Below are 18,955 nucleotides of genomic sequence, written 5' to 3' on the forward strand. Positions count from 1 at the left end.
AAGAGGGGCTCCCTCGGTCAGGTCAAGGACACGGCTCCACCATGGCAGCACACAGAACAAGTATCACACCTAAAGACAAAACGAGGAGCAGAATGCCAGGAGACAGACTTTTCCTCGTGGACTACTTTATTTGGTAAAACTCAGAAACCAACAGCTGATTTTGCTTTCCAGAGCTTCCCTCCCTGAGCGAGGCACGAATCCTGCAGAGAGAGAGAAGCATGCTCTGCCCTCTCAGCTTTGTTACCCAGATGTAGAGGCATCCTCCCCCGCTGCCCCACACTTCTTACCAGCCCCAGAGATGACTCCTTCCAGCCCTCACCTGCACCACAGAGGCAGCTTTGCTTCTTCCAAAAAACACAACAAATCAAAAAGAATCAAAAATGAAACAGAAAGCAAAAAAAACAAACAAACAAAAAAAAAAAACCAAAACAAAACTAAAGACGACAGTGAAGAGCGAATCCAGGCAAGGGCACCCCATCAGCCAAGCGCTACCAGTTACCCAACAAGAGCAACCAGCGAAGACCAGTTCTGGGTCAGCAGCCGAGGTCCGCAGGATCGGTGAATCCCAGCAGGCAGTGACATGGTGCCCGACCAACAACACCCCCCAAAATCTCTAACAAGCTGGCTCCCATTCAGAGACTCCTTCCCCCACCTCCCCTTGGGCAAGGACCACCGCCTCTGGTGTTTAGTGTAGCTGGCCAGGGGTCTCCCAGCTGCAGGCGGGAAAAAAGACTCCCTTGCTCTACACGGAGGAAGGTGCTAGGGAATGACCCTGAATCCTGCTAATGGATCCGGGTCAGCTCCTCCACAATCTTTATCAGGTCATCTACGGTGGCCTCCCTCTTCATGCCGCTGCCGTCATCAATCTGCAACAAGAGAAAAGGCATCAGAGTACAGGGACATCAGGAGATGCAGTGGGGAGAGGAACACTCCCAAACCATCGCCTCATGGTAGGACACACATTTAGGATTTACTAGAGCCAGGATTTCTGAGCAGGTTCTCTGCTGCTAACTTGGAAGGGCTCAAGCCCATATCAGCCCATACCCATCTCACCTGCAGGTTTGCCACCACCTCCTGCATCTTGGGCCTGCTGATGTCCAAGAAACTTTCAATCAAGTCACCATCAATGAACCCCGTAGCTGGTTCCGTCTTGCGTTCAGTGTGAAATGATCTCCAGGTGCCAGAGTCAAGGAGCTAAATCCATGTAGAATAACACCAGCCCCAGACTATGTCCAAAAAAGCCCCACTGGACACACACAGCAGCTGCCCAAGACACACAGACAATGTTGCATCAAACAGGATCACAGAATTTGTGCTACACTTTATCAGGCTATTTTATGCACCCAGTAAGGTCTTGGGGACTTTATCTTACTGCATGTATAAACTGTCTTGAGCACAATCAGCTCCTGTGATTGACAGGTACCCAAAGAAGAGCTGCAGTACCACAAAGCGAGCTTCACCTCAAACCTGGTAAGGTACACTTCTCTGTGACAGGCACCTTCCCTCAAGGATGAGCACAAAGCCCTAATCAAGCAGCACACGCTACTGCCCGCTCCAGCTGATGTGCCTTCACCCCAGAATGTCTCCAACAGAGCAGAGAGAAACCTCCAAACACTTCCTCCCCCCCCCCCCAGCTCTGCTCCTGGCTCAGGTCCGATTCACAAGCCAGCCTCCCGGCGTTCACTACCACCATGGGCTCCTGGCTGAGCCACAGAAGGATATAAAGAGTGCTCGATCTTGCCCACGCTCTTGATGACTTTATTGAGCCTGTTCTGCATGTCCAGCAGGAGGTTGTACCAGCTCTCCGACAGCGAGGTCACCAGTCCTGCAGAGAGCAAGATGGTGACAAGGGGTCAGGGCTCATCCCAGGGACCCTAAAGCCACACTGCTGCAGCTCCCAGCAGGCATGGATAAGCAAGCTGCTGAGACTGGAGCTGCAGTGGAAGCTGATGCCTGGGAGGGTTAGGACAAGAAAGAAGTTTCAAGGAAAGGCAGAGCAATTTCCTTTCCTGGAGGTTCTCCAGAGAGAAAAGTAGCTTTTCAAGGGGAGCAAGAGTATGAAGGCATTTCTGCATTCAGAAAGGCAGATGCAGCAGAGGCAGGGGTGCGGGGCAATTCCTTGTCTGTGAGCACTCATGGCACATCACAGTGTGCTCTCTGGAAAGGCCCTATGGCACATCACAGAATGTTACTAGACTGGAGAACAGAGAAGAAAGGAGACAGGAGCCAACCCCAGCCCAGGTCTCAGCAGCAGGGAAGGGGACCGGTTACCCTCCCACTAGGGCTGGGTCACCCTGACCCTTACCAATCATGCCGTTGACTGTGCCGAAGAGAACTGAGCCCTGCGTTGGTGTAGACGTCTCACCCAGGTTCTGCATGACCAGAGACCCATGGCAGAAAACGTTGACAAATTCTCCCAGATGGGACAGCCCCACCTCTTGCAAGTGCTGGCGCTCTTCATCGGTTGTGGCAGCACTGAAATCCAGAGCAGCCTGCTCAGTCTGTGCCAGGGGTGAAAGGCAAGCTCCCCCACTCCCATCTCGCTGCTCCTCAGAGCCAAGCATGCTTCTCCCCGCTTTCCCTCCTGCCTATCTGACATACACACCTCTGCAGCTGTAATATGGAGACCAGAAGGCCCTATCGCCCTGTCCCTTCTATCACACACTGCCACATCCCCCTCCTTACAGCCAGCTCACCTGTCCTTCTGGCATACAAACAGGTTAAAGGCGTTCTCTGCTCCCAAGAAGTTGTCATCGTCCAAGATCTCTACAGCACTCATCCAGTTTGGATTGAAGTCCCGAGCAATCTGAAAGGGGACAAGATGTACCAAGGAGAGGCAGTGTGCACAGATTGGCCCTGCCCTGTTATCCAACACCCTCATCCCACCCAACACCAACATCTGGGAGCAAGGCAAGACCCAGTCCATCCCTCTTAGCTAGACGAAGAAGCTGAGTGAAAGGCACAAACTGCCTTCTGGAGATAGCCTCCAGCCTGAGCAGCGCTCAGGGAATGCCATGGGATTATCTGGGAGAGCGTAGACCAACCTGTGGAAAGTCATGCCCAGAACCATTCTAACAATTTCAGTGCACAGACAGTCCTGGTGCCTGGTACATTCCCCAGCTACGCTGCATTTGCTGGCAGAGTCGCAGCAACAATCTCACTAAGCTATCCCAGCTGCACAGCAGGCAGTCCAGATGGCAACACCCTGCTCCCAGCAGGCACCACGCATGCCTCCAAAGCCTGTTCTTCTTAAGGCTGCTGCCATACAGCCCAGTTCCCCAACAGCCCGGGGATCTGTCTCTCCAGGGACCGCAGGGATCTGTTTAAAACCATGTCCAGGTGATTATGTTCTCACAAAGCCCTACATCCTTGCTCGTCTTCAAAGGGGCAGCAAGGCAGGGTGAGCCAGGCTACCTTCTTTTATCACCTTAAGCAGTTTCCCCTGCCCAGAGCCGCTTGGAATAGGCAGTGCAGGCTCCCAGCACCCTTTCGACCAAGGCTATCCAAAGAGCATTGGTACCTCCTCAAAGTTTCCTTCCATGGGCTTGTACGCAAGGAGCAGGACAGACCGCATCAGATCTCCTACAAGGATGAAGTCTCCCTTGGTCTTCAAGTAAAGCGCCATGATGTTATTGTAATGGTTGCACTCTGTGCGCAGCTCTTTCTCAGCTGTCCACTCATACAGGCGCACCTGAAGCGAGGAACATGGCTCTGAGCAAACACAGACACACACACACCAGCCAGAACATACTCCGCAACAGAGAACAGGGACCCTGCTGACATTCTCATGGCTGGAACGGTCTCCAGCTCCAAATACATGCTGCTAAAGCAATTCAGGGTCTTACAAGAGCCCTACCGTGCTGTTGATGCTGGCTAACAGCTTCCCATTGAACTCCACCATGGAATACACAGCCCCTTTCACCTCCTTCTCTGCCAGGCTCTGCAGCTTCCCTGAAATAAACCAACAGACCGTCCGGTTACTTGCCCTGCACTCCCAGGGGTCGCAAGCCCAGGGAGTTCTCAGACAAGCTGCTCTGCACAAAACTGCTCTCCCCAGAGACTCTCCGTTTCTTAGAGGACCTGTGGGCAAGTAACGCAGTAATGATATGAGAGCAGGGGCAGAAATACAGAAAGCAAATTCCAGAATCCAGTTCTCATGAGGCATTCCTGGGCTTCTCTGGGAGACGGGGAAAAAAACGGAAACATGCCGTGATGGCTTGGCCTGCAGCAGAATGAAAGCCACTGCAGATCCTGTCTATGGGCAGCTGACAGCAGGCCCCTCAGCAAAATACATCCCAGCCTGCTACTGAGATTTGTGAGCTCTCTCAGGCCTGAGAAGCTCAACTCCGATATCCCTCAAGCAGCAGGGCTTAGCCATGTGAGAACACCTTGCTCTTACCGTCAGAATAGTGGAAGACAACAATGCGGCCCTGTTTGGGCTCTGCCTCCTCAGGATACACCATGGCAGTGCCCACAATGAAGTAGGTGTTTGGATCTTTGCCAAGCTTGCAGGAGACCAGGCTAAGGGCGTATTCATTTTGCAGAAACTGGTGAGCATGAAGCACTGCAAAGAGAGAAAGGCAGAAACAGCTGGGTCCCAGCAGGCAGCACCTCCATGTATGGCTAGAGCGGCCTGCCTAGGGACAGCTAAAAGCTTAAAGACATGTCCAAGCTACAGAGTCAGTGGCTGCCTGGAGGTCCCCTCACCTATTCCACCCCACACACGCCTTACGCCATCAGATAAAATAAACCACTGTGCCTTAAACCTGTGCCCTTCCTCAGCCCTAAGGCTGCCATTTCTTCAGGAAAAACGCTTTGACTGAAGGAACTGTGCAAGATCACAGGTCTCGGCCACAAGCTGATGGACTCGCTCTGGAGAAAACTGGACAAGGGTGCAAGCAGCATTTGAAGCTGGTACCTTCAAAAGTATGCTGATCTATAATGAGCAGGTTGTGCACCTCCACCTCCTCTCCAAAGGATGTCTCGTGTGGTGCCGTGCTGCTGGAGAACAGCTTGCTGGTGCTCACGCTGCTGGATAGGGCCTAGGACACAAAACGATCAGTCACATCCTCACACCACTTAGCATGTCCACACACTACTCCACACAGGCTGAGACAACAGAGGAACAGAAGGATGAACAGGAGAGAAGGCAAGGCAAGGAGCTCCCGGAGCCTGAGTAAGGGGACACACTCCCTGCACCGGTAGAGATGTATGACACGCACAGCAGAGAAATCTGAACGAAGAGGTACCAAATCCAGCCCTTCGTTTCATGAGGTAGCGCTGCCGAGCGACAGCATTAGTAGAAGAGTTTACACAGTGTTGAGGCTTCCACCACAGCTACTGCCTGAAGGGAACTCGTGCCTGCATCCCTGGGAAAAGGAAACAACTTGAAATTGAACAAAAGCCTGTACTGGAGACTGAAGGAGCAGCACCCAAAGAAACAAAGGTGATCAGACAGAGAACAGCGAACATGCTGAGCCTGCCAGACAGCAGCACAGAGAGATCTTACCACCCTATCTCCTCCCAGGCTGCCACAAGGAGAGCATGTATTCAGAGCTTTGGAAGAGAAGATTGCCAAGGAAAATCTGCATCATCGTTTGGCTTGAGGAGACACAGAACCACAGCCCAGAGCTCAGGCACGATCTAGCAGCTCCCTCTCACCTGCGTGCTGGCGCTGGGTCTGAGTGCAGTGGTACCCCCACTGGCATCCTGCACCTCGATACGACTCGAGAGCACACCAAAACACTGTGACACCTCTTGGTAGCAGATCTTCCTGCAAGACAAACAGAGCTGTGTGAGAACCAGGACAAGCCACTCCAGGGAGAGCACTGAGGCTCAGGAGATAACAGGGATAGAGCCGCTCACTTCCCCAGACTGCGTCTCAGGTCTAGCCACAAATTCAGTCAGTGTTCTGAGCCCGCAACAGGAATGCTGACTGCATAGCTCGCCTCAGTCCCTGGGGAAGTCTCCCTCCAACCTCTTCCCATGCACCACAGCATGGGCCTGCAAGCCAGACTCCCTCCTGCTGCTCACCTGGGTGATTCATAGAGGGGAACTGTGCGGATGTGCAGCTTCTGGATCTCATCAATAGTGCCGATTGTCAGGGTGCTGTTATTGGCCAATGCCAGGCTGTACAGGAGGGAAACGATGAGCAATGGGGCTTGTAAAGCAGGTGGCACAGACAAGAACCTCCCTCTTTCCCCTCCCAAAACCGCTGACTCCAGGATCCCCTTCCGATGTTGCAAGGATGTAAACAGGGTAGCTAGATCAGCACAGCTTTAAGGTCTACCAGTGCACAGAGGAGAAGGACAGATGTTTACAGGACAGGAATGTGTGCAGGTGTCTTCTCATGGGAGACCCACCAAGCAGCACAAAGGACTGATCAGTGCCCTAGGAGAATCTAGGGCCTGGATCACTGTATTTTGTGAGCATGATTATGAAAAAGGCTCTCCCTCCCATTTCACACAGCTGAGGGCCAGTGTCGGGTGTACAGCTCCTCTGGACATGATAAAATGGGCCTGCTGGGCCGAGCCGATAACAGTGCAAATCACTATCCGTGTCACCCTTCACCAAGCTTGTGCCAGTGCAAAATCCAAATCTCCCCCAGCTGGATCACAAAAGGCAAAGTGCACACTCACCTGTCAGGATACCCATCCGAGTTGAGGGGACACATGTAGTTCACCTCCTTAAGGTTGACATTGGAGAAGACCAGCTTGTGGTTACTGCTGTAGATCACGGTGGGGCGGTCAGAGCAGGCAAACACATTGGTCGTGGACAAAGAACGAAAAGTCCTCAGGACAGTGGGCTGCGTCCCAAGGGTCACCTTCTTCCGGTCACTCAGCAAACCTGCAGAGAAAGGGCACCAGTGTTGGGAGCTACCCCAACGGAGCTTTCAGGAGCATGATGGCAGAACAGAATACGGCTGTGACATGCTGGGAAGAAAGGCCCAGCAGAAATGAGCATGAGTAAACGCATCCTGCTGTCAGCAAAGGGCAACAAAGGGCTAGATGTAAGCATCAACCCCCTGTGGGACAGCTCCTTTCTCCATAGGATCCCCTAGAGAAAGGATCCACCAAATTACTGTGCCTGTGCTCAGTCCCATCTGAGCACAACTCCATCAGGGTGGGAGAAAAGGGTTTTCAGAACTTACAGGAAAAGAAAGAGATTTCCAGAAGGAAGGGAAAAGAGCAACAAGGAAGTAAGAAGGCATGAGCCCAGCCACCTTCCCCAACAACCCACTTGGTGTGAGCCCAGTAGTCACCTGTCTCAAGGCTGAGCCCAAAGTAGAAGAGAGCCCCATCCCCCAGGGCACACAGAAGATAATGGCTGCTCTCAAAGGTTGTCATCAGGATGGAACGAGGGATGATTTCTGCAGGGAGCAGTAGAAAAGAAGGCTGATGTCACTCATGGCTGAATCAGGTCAGTCACCACTGCCACCACCTGGCAGCCCCAGGAGAGCCCTACCTCCTCCCAGCATCTCTTTGTGCAGCAGCTCAAATGAAGGCAGCTTTAGGATGCGGGCAGAGATATCAGTCCAGAGCCCGATAGCACACAGCGGGGACATGCCGTTACTGTCCCCCAAAGGGGTGATGTCCAGGCAGGCAACTTCATGCTCCATTTCTGTGCAGCTGGCAGGAAGGAGGAAGCAGAGGTATCAATTTGGAGCCCAAAGAGAGACAGCGGAGGTTCTGACCCCTCAGGCCAGGAGAGACTCGTACCCACCTGATCTGCCTGAGCTCCTGGGGTCTGATCTCCAGGTAATACAGGGCTCGTCCCACAGCCACCACCACCTGGTTACTGTTGCAGGAAGCCACACTGATGTTCTTCCCATTGGGCTCTTTCCACTCACTCACCAGAGCTTTGGGCTCCTGACTGACCAGTCTCACAGAGGCAGAGGTGATCTGCAAAGAGAGAACACATCTTTCTTCAGAGCCAGGACAACGGCACCCTTCTGACAGGGAAGCACTGCAGACCCTGCCCCAGATGAGCAACACAGACCTAGGTTACCCCCACAGTCAAGAAGGGCTATGGGATCACCACACGAGAGACGTCTCTCCCTGCTTCTCCAGCACAGGCATTACCTGAATCAATTGCTGATGGGCCACATTGCCACAAAAGAAAGTCTGCTGATCATCCACAAACCCTGTCAGCTCTGTCTCTTCCACTTCCTCTCCGTTTAACATAAGAACCCTGAAAGGGAAAGGGTTATACTGTTATATCACACTCAAACATGCAGCCCAGAGCCTGGCTCAGTGTTAAGCCCATCTTACCTGGTCTGGCCAACAAAGGACAGCACCAATGTATTGTCTGTCTCACGATGAGAGTCTGACCTCAGGGGCCACAGGCCTGCAACAAAGAGAGAAGCCATATTTGCTCACAGGGAAAATTCCAAAAGCTGATGGGTGGCAAGTCCCCTGCCCCAGACCCCAACCTCAGCCTGCACAGAAGACATGTCCCCACTGTGCCCTCTCAGGCTGCAGGTTGTATTTGACAGCACCGAAATGCAGAATAGCCCACGCACCTTTAATTCCTGGCAAGTCAATGCTGGCATGCTCATGAATCCCAATGCCATTCCGGATGATCCGCAGCGAACCCTCTTTAAATGCACCCGAGCAGGTGACCAGCTGGAGGAAAAGCAGATGCTCTTTACCAACCATAGCTGGGAAGCTTTCTCACTCCTCCTTGTAGTGATGGGCTCAGTGGAAGATGGGGCCCCCATCTACTCTATTTCTCAGAGGAAATTCTTTGGCTGCTGATCCTTCCCCACCCCCAGAAGGACAAACCCTTCCTTGTGAAGGAGGGTCTCCAAAAAGCAGCCTTTCCACTCATACCACTCTTCAGCGGAAGACCTCAAAGCTTCCCCTGCATCTGGATAAGACTTTGAGCTTCTCTGATGAACAGATCATAGTTTCTTCCTTCCACGGACACCCTGCTGCATAGACTTGGCTGGCCCAGACCTTCCCAACGCTAAGAAAGGCAAGGCAGAACCAACATTACCTGCCCTTGGCCTTGTCTTTCCAGGTCTACCACACACATGTCGACGATGGGACCAAGGTTGGTGAAGGTCTCCATAGCCACTACGTAGGAGCCCTGTTCATTGCTGTCCACATTGAGCTACAAACAAACACAATTACAGGTTTCCAAAAAGATAGGGGAAGCAAGTGGCAAAGGGTACAGGGAAAGAAAGGAAAGTTTCTCCCTATCCGAGCACACCTCTCTGGGCCCAGATGAAAGTAAAGATGTACAAAATCCTGTCTGAACATGCAACTAAGCCAGGAGAAGGCTGCCACTTACCTTCACAAGCTGGGAATCCCCAAGCCGAGAGCCAACAAACACAACACCGTTGTCCAGGTAGGTCAAACACTCTGCAATAGATGTCTGGGAATTGAGAAGATGCAGATGAAGCAGCTAGCATGAAAAGGACCCTGCCATGCCTCCCAAGCACCACTTCTGAACTGCAGCCCAACAGGAAGCCCCTGGGGACGAGAGGGTAATTTAATCCCCTTATAGAATCCACGCAGTTCAGACTTCTTCCAGGGATGGAGTGCAAGCACCAGACACAATGAAAACCTAGGAAGACGGTGGACACATTCAAGTGCCCAAATAGGGATTTCCTCAGCCCAACTGAAACTTCAGAGCTCAGAGATGTGACAGCCAGAGAGTGTGAAACATTATCCCACCCCCAGGCTCCCAGAGAGATGCCGTTCTTGCCACTCAACCCTCCATGGAGCATTTCAAGCTTGCAGAGCCTCTGAGCCCCTCAACTGAGAGGGAGCATGCACAGCATGCATGATATGGCAGCAAGGGGAAGAGCGCTACCTCTCCAAGCAGTTCCACACGCAGGTCCTTCAAAGTGACAGTGCCATCCATCTGTTCCTCCTTCTCCAGGAGCAGCATGAAGAGACGTCCCTCCATGTCCCCCAGCAAGTATCGGGACCCATTGGGATCCACACGATTGTGGCACACAATTGTACTTTGCTGCACTCCGAGGAGGAGGGAAGAAGGTGTTGTTAGGAACCCATCAAAGCAACCACAAATGCACATCTAGCAAGGACTACCTCCGTACACACCAGAAGAAAACAAACACATCCACAATGCACCAGCTGCTAGGTACATCTTCAGCATAGTCTCATGCCAAGGCAGTCTTTCTGCTCAGCAGGAGATGGCTGGATTCTTCCCTCAATAAACCATATCAGTGAACACATCCAGAATCTGTGGTCAAACTGCCTCACTAATGCTGGTTTTCCACAGATGAACAGCATGAATTCTATTTGGGACCTACAGAGCTCCAGAGAGCTCCAAACCTGCTGCTTTTCTGGACAAAACCTCTACAAATGTTTTGTTCTGTGTGGTGGACACTGCCTGGCCTCCTGTCAACATATTTGGTTTTGGCTTAGAAATCCTGATCTTGCAGGTCTTTATTGAACGCAAACATCCCATTGACTTCAAGCACAGATGTGCACACACTCGGTTTGCAGGCCAAAGCCCAGATCTGTATGTCAGCAAAGCGCAGACAACTTGTTCTGTCTGCTCCAATGTAACAAACTCTCCAGCACAGACCAGTAGTGGTCTGAGCAAGCAATATCGGTATTTCTTTACCTGAGATCTACAGCTCTTTTCTAGCCCATCATTATTTCCAGCTTAAAAGGATCTTTTGATCACAGCTCAGGTCCTCCTTCAGACTAGAACAGCACCTCAGCAATGCCATTTGTGCTTCCTGTACCATTCAAATATGGGAACTGGCTCATCCTTCTGACAAAAAAACACAGGCTCAAGTTCTGTCACAAACTCTGTAAGTCTTTTTTGCTTTGAACAAGTGCCCCAATCATACACCAGCGGACTCAGTCTCCAAGGGGCTCATTCATACCTTTCGCTGCCTGAACTACAACCCTACTCTGGCCTGGACCAATGCCCAAACCACTAATTGCCTCCTAATTAACCCCTTTCTCTGGGGCCCAACCAAGATTTGAGCTTTACTGCATTATCTCCAAATACTCCACAGACAGCAGGGCACATTCCCAGCCACACACTGCAGTGCAAGCACACACTGCCATCAACACAAGGATCACATATATCCCTCAGGCCCCCCAAAATACAGACCAGGCATTGTCCAAGACACCCATTCACCAAAACTCTGGGCCGCTCCATGGGAGTAAGTGGCCTTATTAGACTACATCTGAGGACAAGAGTAGTTTAAGTTCCGGAATGCAAGTGGCCTGATACCCTCCCAGTACTCAGAGACACACCTGGGAATGGAGGAATTACACAGGACACATTTCTAGAGACCAGCGTTCACTCACCTTGATGATGGGTGGAGCTATAGCTAGATATTTGTCTCCGTTGTGATAGGTGATGGACTCCTGCCCAATGATGATTGCTCCTCCAAAAGGCTCTGGCACTGCGCAGGGGAAAAGACAAACGTCTTATTAGAGAACCTGTGCAACAAGACTGAGGCATTAACCCTCAAGGATGAAACAGGAGGGAAGATCTACAAAGAAGGACCAACCTGCAATGACCATGGAGGCTTCAGCCTCTACATTCTCCTGCTTCCAAGGACCTTTGTTAAACTCCTTTTCTCGCAGGGAGACCTCATATGTCTTGACGTGGCGACCCTGAGGGTCCTGAAAGAGAAACCACAAATGACAATGCAACAGGCACATGCAGACACGAGCGTGAGCCTGACAAGAGCCTCGTGTGCACAACATAAAGGGACCCTGGAAACATAACCGACTAGCAATCGCAAAGCAAGGACATGATGCCTTGTCTCCTGCAATAACGCCGTCACCTAGTGACCACAGAGCTGCTGAGGATTTCCATCCTGCTCGCTTCCTCAGACTCCATCAAACTGTATGCGTGTCTACACACACAAACACTAATGAACACATTTTCCCTAATGTTATCCGCACACAGAACACCCTTTACACAGGTGTGTGTGCCAAAGAACACTTGAAATAATTTCTGTGTTTTTACATCCACAACTGATTCTCTGGGATTTGTATTTATCCGACACACAGCTCTCTACAAATTCAGGTATGAGTGCCACTGTACAAAGTCACCACCATCACCAGCTCCAGTAAGGAGTTTTGGAATTCAGTTCTACTGCAACAGCGCAGGTGCCAGAGCAGCTGAGCTCCCAACTTGATTCTACTCAGGCTTTTTAGCCCAAGTTTCCCAAGCAAGCATATAATCTGCTTGCTAAACAATTCCCAGACTGCTCTGTCATTCCAGTAATTCCTGCCCTGGTGGGCAATTTCAGCCAAACCTGACAAAATACAGAGGTCTCAGATGTAGTGAGTCCATACAGGCTTCACCGAAACAAGTGGTGGGTGGAAGAGAGGCACCCAAATCAGCGTCCCATCGTGGTAAAGGTTGTCTATGCTAACAGACAGTTGGGAATCCATGTCAGAAAAAGATGTACAAGTGTTGTCCAAAGCACAGAGAAAGCTTTGATTGGAACCCACTGGCCTATTTCATGTCTAATAAGCTAACACAGGCTCTAAGCCACAGGGAACTAGGTTTCCTTGGTCATGTTGCTCACAGAACTACTTAGAAAGAACCTTTCATCTTTTTATTCATTATGTCTCACTATTTTCCAGATCAAATCTACAAAAATAAGTAACAAAAATAATAATAAAAATAATTTTTCTTCCTCCCCGGAGCTGCCAGCTTTATAAACAAACACTCAAAGGAAATCTGAGTACCTCCCAGTTTACACTCAGACTCTGCAGCTTAGCAAACACCCTCACTCATGATGCTAGAGGCGTGTGCTGGAGAGGGCTAGCAGTGCAGCACCGGGGGAAGCAAAGTGCAGTACTAGGTAACAGAGAAGGGGAAGCTAGGAGAAAAGCGAAGAGAGATACACACGGGGAATAAAGAGAAAAGGAATTAGCACAAAGAGAGCACATTCAGTCTGTTTTAAAGCTGAAACACAGCTTTAGAATGGCAAAAGAGTAATTAATGCAACTTTGGCATTTCTGGACCTTTTTACTCCCCACAACAGCATTTCTCAAATCTTTTTCATGAACTTGTTCATATTTGTGGTGTCTTCCTCTGGTTTCAAAAATACAAAAAACATCTCAGACATTCACTGCTATTCTACTCGGTCCAAATCTTGTGATCATGATTAATAAATTGAGAAAGAATTAGACATAGAGAAGAAGCTTGGAAACTTTCCCCTCTCCGCACACACACGCAAGTCAGACACACAGGGACCAAAACAAATCGAGTGTTTTATGTAAGCCCTAATGAGTCAGACAGAACTTGCATCTCGCTCTTGCTGCAAGGGTAAAATTTGTATGAAGAGTCTGTTAACATGGAGAAAACCATTAATTTACTCCTTATTCTTACAATGTCTGTTTATAACAAACGAACCATTAACGGATTAATCTGTAATACAAAAATGTCAGATCCCTCGAGATAATACCCTGTTTTACTCACCAACTACAGGAGACGACGAAGTTCCTTGTTTACAATGCTCTTGAGGACTGAGTGGAAACCTGGCACTCCTGCCCAAACTGACACCGACTTCAAGAATTTGGCCAGATCTCTCTCTACCTCAGTTTCCCTGCTACACAACAGCAGCTGACTAACCGAACTCACAGGTACGCTTGGCACTTTACAGAGCAATAAACACCACTGCTGGGCTTCCTAGCTTTGCTGAAGTGACAACCTGAAGCGAGTCACAACCTGAAACAGTATCACCAGCCTCTTCTACTACATATTTCTACAGAGCAAAGACTGGCTAAGAGTCTTCCCTTCTGATACTAGGTTTCAAATTCAGTGTGGCTGCATGGAAATAAATTGATCCCCAGATACACTCCACATTCAGACAGAAATAAGACCGGCAAGTATTCTGAAATCATGTACAACGAAGGCTCTCTAGGTGAGACTCCACTCTCTGTCACAGAAGGGATCATGAGTCCCTTCTCTCCTAAATAAAAAAAAAAAAGAATGGCAGTATGTTTTGAAAGAAAACAGGGCTTGCTCCTACCTATTAGCAATAGCTGAAAGACCTTCGCTTTTCAGGTAGTGTTTCTTAATTAACCCCCTCCCTGCTTTCTTCCTCTGTCTGCAGTGTTAAATCACTGCGCAGGTCTCGATGAAGTGGGCAGGACTCGACGGCTGGGCTAGTTTACCAGCAAGGCTGAAAAGAGCGTGCTGAAACTTCCTGATTTGTTTAAATGATAAATGAGAGCACCAGCTAATCACTGGGGCAGGGGAAGAGCGCTGCCTTGACACAGGGGATCTGGGCAGCCCTTCCAACTCCTAGCACATGCGAATTCAACAGTAAAGGCGGTTTCAGTAGCACCCACCTCTCTCAAAAGTGTCCCCAGCAGAGACTTTGAAAACAGAAACAGAAGAATCAAGGTACTGCTACCACGTGGCTCATAGTGGCTAGGTCATACCGTGAGAGCTAAGAAAGCCACTAGATCAAAGCTGAACTAAATTCACACCAGATCCTGTGCAGTCATCAAGCGACAGTAACTTTCGGTTAGGCCCAGGCTAGACCTGACTTTGACAAAGCAAAGAAGATCCCTTGTCTCGTCAGCACAGCAAAGGCTCTTTGTTTCAAAGCAAGTATTTAGAGATAGGCCTATAAACATTACCTCTGTGAGAATCCAGGCAATAGGAGAGATTATGCCGCCTTCTTCACATCCCTGCAGTGGCCTCCCATCTACCACCAAACAAGCCATACCGCCTTTTTTAGGGACAAGATTCAAGTATCACAGCAGTGCCTACAGGAAACAACCTACTCAGACCCTAATCCACCTGCTCAGCACTTGCTGAAAAGACCTATACATTCCTCCTAACTCTTTAATAAGAAATGGTCCCATCTGAAGCATCAGCTACACAGCTCTCCTGTGAGAGAGTGTTTCCTCCCGTCTCCCAGAAACGGAAGAAATCAGCGAGGAACGTGGACTTTCCTCAGCTACAAAATGAATCTGCAGGAGTCAGGACTCTGTCTTTTGCTCTGCCCACTGGACCACAACACTGCTTTCTGCGGGCTCCATGACACTAACTGTTCCAATCCTTCTAGAAGACCTTTAGAGACCTTGACTCATGGCATATCAGTCCAGCAATTTCCAGCATCCTCTGCTTGAGTCACCAATCACGAACAGGGTACCTGGTAGACGAAGCAGATGGTCGGAGCCTGACAACCATAGAGAAATTTCACATCGATGACTTGGAGCTCTTCCAGGCGGATGTTAAAAGCCTTTAACTCCTTGTTCTCCCGGTCCAGAGGGATGACCTTGAAGAGGCCGTCATAGAGTCGCAGGCCAATCATCCGGCACTCTGGGTCAATGATGCCGATTATACCTGTCTCCGAGGGACGACCGATACGATCCTGAGCGCAGCCATGGAGATGGGAGAGAGAAAGAGCAATCAGCGTTAGAAAAAGTATTCCCATGCAGGACCCAAGAAGAACACTAGGTACAAGAGTTACTATCCCACAGCTGAGGAAGGACTCCCCGCATATCACCTAACAAACTTTAAAATATTGTCTGGCAAGCCAAAGGAGATTTTCAGCATCTCCCTGGTCTAAAAGAGCAGGTGCTTTCCACCAGAGAACCTGGCAGAGCTCCCAAAGCAGACAGCTAATCATAATCACAGCCACTCCTGCAGCCCGGACACCTGGCTTTCTCTCTTCCAAGACTCTTGGAACTAGGCATGCCAGGACAAGACCATGCAATTGCCCTTCTAGTCTCAGCTCTCTACTGAATGACCTCAAGTAAGTCGCACTGCTGTCCTGCACCTCAGCTTTTTCTATCACTGAGAGACAACGATGCTTTCCACTGCTATAAAGTGTTTTGATATCTATGACTGAAAAACACTCTTCAAAAATCAAGTGCCATTATCAGCCTCCGCAGGCCCCTCAGCTTTACATGACGGGGGCCGATATCAGCATCTCCATATGTCACAACGCAGGGCCATGGCCTAGAAAGATTAAGCATTTTTCCCCAAAACACACTGACACGTTACTGACAGGACATGCCCACCTACACTTCCTGGCCCCTAACCCTGTGCTCAATTCCACTAACAATAAGTCAACAGAAGCTCAGCAGTTGAAAACAGATGGAAGATATTTTAGCTTGACAGCTGATGCAAAACATTTAGCTAATGACTAAAAAAAAGCCAAAGAGGCACATGAATTTCTGACCTGCTCAAAAGGCAAGATTTTAACCTGCACAAAATAGAACAATAGAGAACATCTACAATTATGTTGTATGATCACGATGGTAAAAGTAACTTCAGCACTAATGCTTTTGGTGTGCAGCATGCAGAGATCTGTCCCAAGGTATGAGAGGAGTCATTTTCCAGGGAAAATTCTACCCTATGCTGAATTTTGAGGACTAATTCTCTTTACAGGAGTACATCAAAGCAACCACATTATTCCACAAACTACTCCAAGAACACACTCATAGCTGCGTCCTCAGGGAGTCCCTGAGCTCAAGATTGACTCACTGGAAGCAAAAACCTTTAGAAATAGTAATAGCAGCAGGGGAACCATATCAGAATTAGCCGTAGGAAAATAACCGTAAATTCTGTCCTCTAAACTTGCCAATGTCAATAGCAAGTAAAACCAGCCCCAAAGAAGGGACTTCGCATCTTCCAGGACTTGACCAGGTACTGCAAATTCACTCACCTGCACGTTGCCATGGGCACGGGTGATAATATCAATGCTGTCCCCATTCTGCTTGTACTCAAGGATACACGCATTGTACTTGGCTGTCAGGATGAACAACAAATCCTTGCTCTCACCCTAGAAAGGCAGAACAGTGATACGCCCTCAGGAGGTTTTCACAGAGAGAAAACCCATCCTTGAACCTCAGAGCACCTTGCGTTTGCTGCTCTCAGCCCGTGGGCAGCCCCATCCCCTTGCACCCCGCTCACCTTTGGGCGGAAGAGCTCCATAACAGCGGTCTTGCCATACATGCCCACCTCCTTGACAGGCCGCAGCCCCTCTGCTGTGACCACATAGATCTCAAGCCGGGTGTTCTTGGCAATCAGCAGATTCAGATCCTCCGCGGAGGTGAAGTGCCCTGAGAAACAGAGCGAAGAAATCATTGTTCAGCTGCAAAAAGGCAGCACCTGACAGCGCGCTAACCAAGCAGCCTGCGCCAGGGGAACCCTGCCTATGCCCCCTGCTCGCACTGTCTGCCTGCGCATCCCTCGCGGGGAGCAGCAGCCTCTCCATGGCACCAGGCAGCGCTCCCAGCGCTCCCACACCCCTCCACCCGCCGCGGTGCCCAGGAAACCCTGCTGGCACCCTTTTCTGCACACCCGCACGCTGCCCAGCCCACTCAGCAACTGCTCCCCCGGAGCGCCAGCTCCTCAGCCTTCCCCGCGCGACCCCGCACCCCAGGCTCCCTCCACCGTACCCCCGCCAGGACACGCTGCAACACCCCCAAAGCGCCTCGCGGTCTGGTGATGTGACACAGACGTCGCCACCACCTGCCCGGCAGCACCCCCTCAAACTCCTGCAGCACCCCCGGCCCCCTGCCGCCCTGCAAAATCCCCAGGGACCCTACTTCACCCCTGTGCCCACAGCACCCCCAGAAACGTCAAGGCAACCCCAGCCCCTCCAGCACCCCACAGCATCCCCTGGGAACCTCCGACGCCCCAAGAACCTCAAGTTACCCCCAGCTCACCCAGTGACCCGCAGCACGGCCAGGAGCCTCCCAGCTCCCCCAGCAGCACCCCAAAAACCTCAAGGCAGCTCCAGGTCCCCAAGAAATTACAAAGCCCCCCCAGCAACCTCATGGCAGCCTCTCCCCCCCCCCCAGGAACCCCTCAGCACCCCTGCTGCCCCATAGCCTTCCCCAGCACCCCCAGGAACTACACAGCAGCCCCAGCTCCCCCCGGGAACCTCCCCCAGCCTGCCTGGCGCCCCACAGCCCCGTCCCCCAGGTCCCCACAGCACCTCCGACACCCCCCAGGAGCCCCCCAGCACCTCCAACAACCCCACGGCGCCCTGGTGCCCCACAGCACCCCCAGCCCCCCAGGGTGAACCACAGCGCCTCTGGCACCCCCCAGCGCCCCCAGGTGCCCCACAGCACCCACAGCCCCCCCACTGCCCCATAGTGCCTCTGGCACCCCCCAGGTCCCCACATGCCCCGCAGCACCCTCAGCTCCTCCAGGCACCCCGCAGCACCTAGGGCCCCGCAGCACTCCCCAGCCCCTCCAGGTGCCCCCCAGCACCCTCCAGCATCCCTAATGCCCCACAGGACTCCCCAGCCCCTCCAAGTGCTCCCCAGCACCCCTAGTGCCCCGCAGCACTCCCCAGCACCCCTAGGGCCCCCCAGCACTCCCCAGCCCCCCTGGTGCCCCGCAGCACCCCTAGTGCCCCGCAGAACTCCCCAGCCCCCCGTGGTGCCCCCCCAGCACCCCCAGTGCCCCCCAGCACCCCTAGGGCCCCGCAGCACTCCCCAGCCCCTCCAGGTGCCCCCCAGCACCCCCCAGCACCCCTAATGCCCCCCAGCACCCCCCAGCCCCTCCAGATGCTCCTCAGCACCCCTAGTGCCCCCCAGCACCCCCAAGTGCCCCCGCACCCCCCGGCCCCCAGGGCGCCCTCCAGCCCCCCCCCGGCGCCCCTCGACCCCTCCAGCCCCCCGGTGCCCCCCTCCCCCCCGCAAGCCCCCGGCGCGAGGCCCCTCCTGCCCGGCGCACGCGCCGCCGAGCGCTGCCCTCCCCCCGCCCCCCGCCCCCCCCCCCAGCGCGCGCGCGGCGCCGCCGCGGCCTCATCCCTGCCCCCGCCGCGGCCGGTACCGGTGACGCAGCCGTTCACCGCCGTCGGCTTCTGCGCCGTCACGACGTAATTGTAGGACATGGCGGCGGCGGCGAGGGGATGGCGCGGGAGCGCGGGGAGGGCCGATGCCGGGCGCGGCGGACACCGAGAGCGGGGCCTCACCAGCCCTCGCCGCCGCCGCCGCCGCCGCCGCCTCTTCCGCCCGCA

At 52.2% G+C, this 18,955-nt stretch overlaps 1 protein-coding gene across 1 annotated transcript; it reads right to left on the bottom strand.

The window, feature by feature from the left end:
• Nucleotides 1–70: 70 nt before the first annotated feature.
• DDB1 (damage specific DNA binding protein 1) lies at nt 71–18,920 on the bottom strand. Its single transcript, XM_067295764.1, has 27 exons — nt 18,769–18,920; nt 16,894–17,042; nt 16,646–16,762; nt 15,125–15,346; nt 11,507–11,621; nt 11,301–11,398; nt 9,820–9,978; nt 9,295–9,378; nt 8,998–9,114; nt 8,522–8,624; nt 8,271–8,346; nt 8,082–8,190; nt 7,723–7,901; nt 7,465–7,628; nt 7,262–7,369; nt 6,639–6,846; nt 6,034–6,129; nt 5,662–5,773; nt 4,919–5,042; nt 4,400–4,564; nt 3,857–3,951; nt 3,521–3,691; nt 2,697–2,806; nt 2,306–2,475; nt 1,723–1,825; nt 1,054–1,177; nt 71–866 (listed from the first exon to the last, which is right to left on the bottom strand). Exons 1-27 carry the CDS (start codon nt 18,827–18,829, stop codon nt 783–785), a joined length of 3,423 nt encoding a protein of 1,140 aa, XP_067151865.1. The 5' UTR covers nt 18,830–18,920; the 3' UTR covers nt 71–782.
• Between the last annotated feature and the right edge of the window lie 35 nt (nt 18,921–18,955).

This window comes from Apteryx mantelli, chromosome 4 (assembly GCF_036417845.1).
Source record: "Apteryx mantelli isolate bAptMan1 chromosome 4, bAptMan1.hap1, whole genome shotgun sequence".
NCBI lineage: Eukaryota > Metazoa > Chordata > Aves > Apterygiformes > Apterygidae > Apteryx > Apteryx mantelli.

Excerpts from the sequence above, each read along its gene's own strand:
- DDB1 (XM_067295764.1), bottom strand. The coding sequence starts at position 18,829 with ATGTCCTACAATTACGTCGTGACGGCGCAGAAGCCGACGGCGGTGAAC. Across the intron at positions 17,043-18,768 it reads GGTGAACGGCTGCGTCACCG|GGCACTTCACCTCCGCGGAG; the intron begins GTACCGGCCGCG and ends TCTGTTTCTCAG. Across the intron at positions 8,191-8,270 it reads TCCTTTGTTGGCCAGACCAG|GGTTCTTATGTTAAACGGAG; the intron begins GTAAGATGGGCT and ends TTTCCCTTTCAG.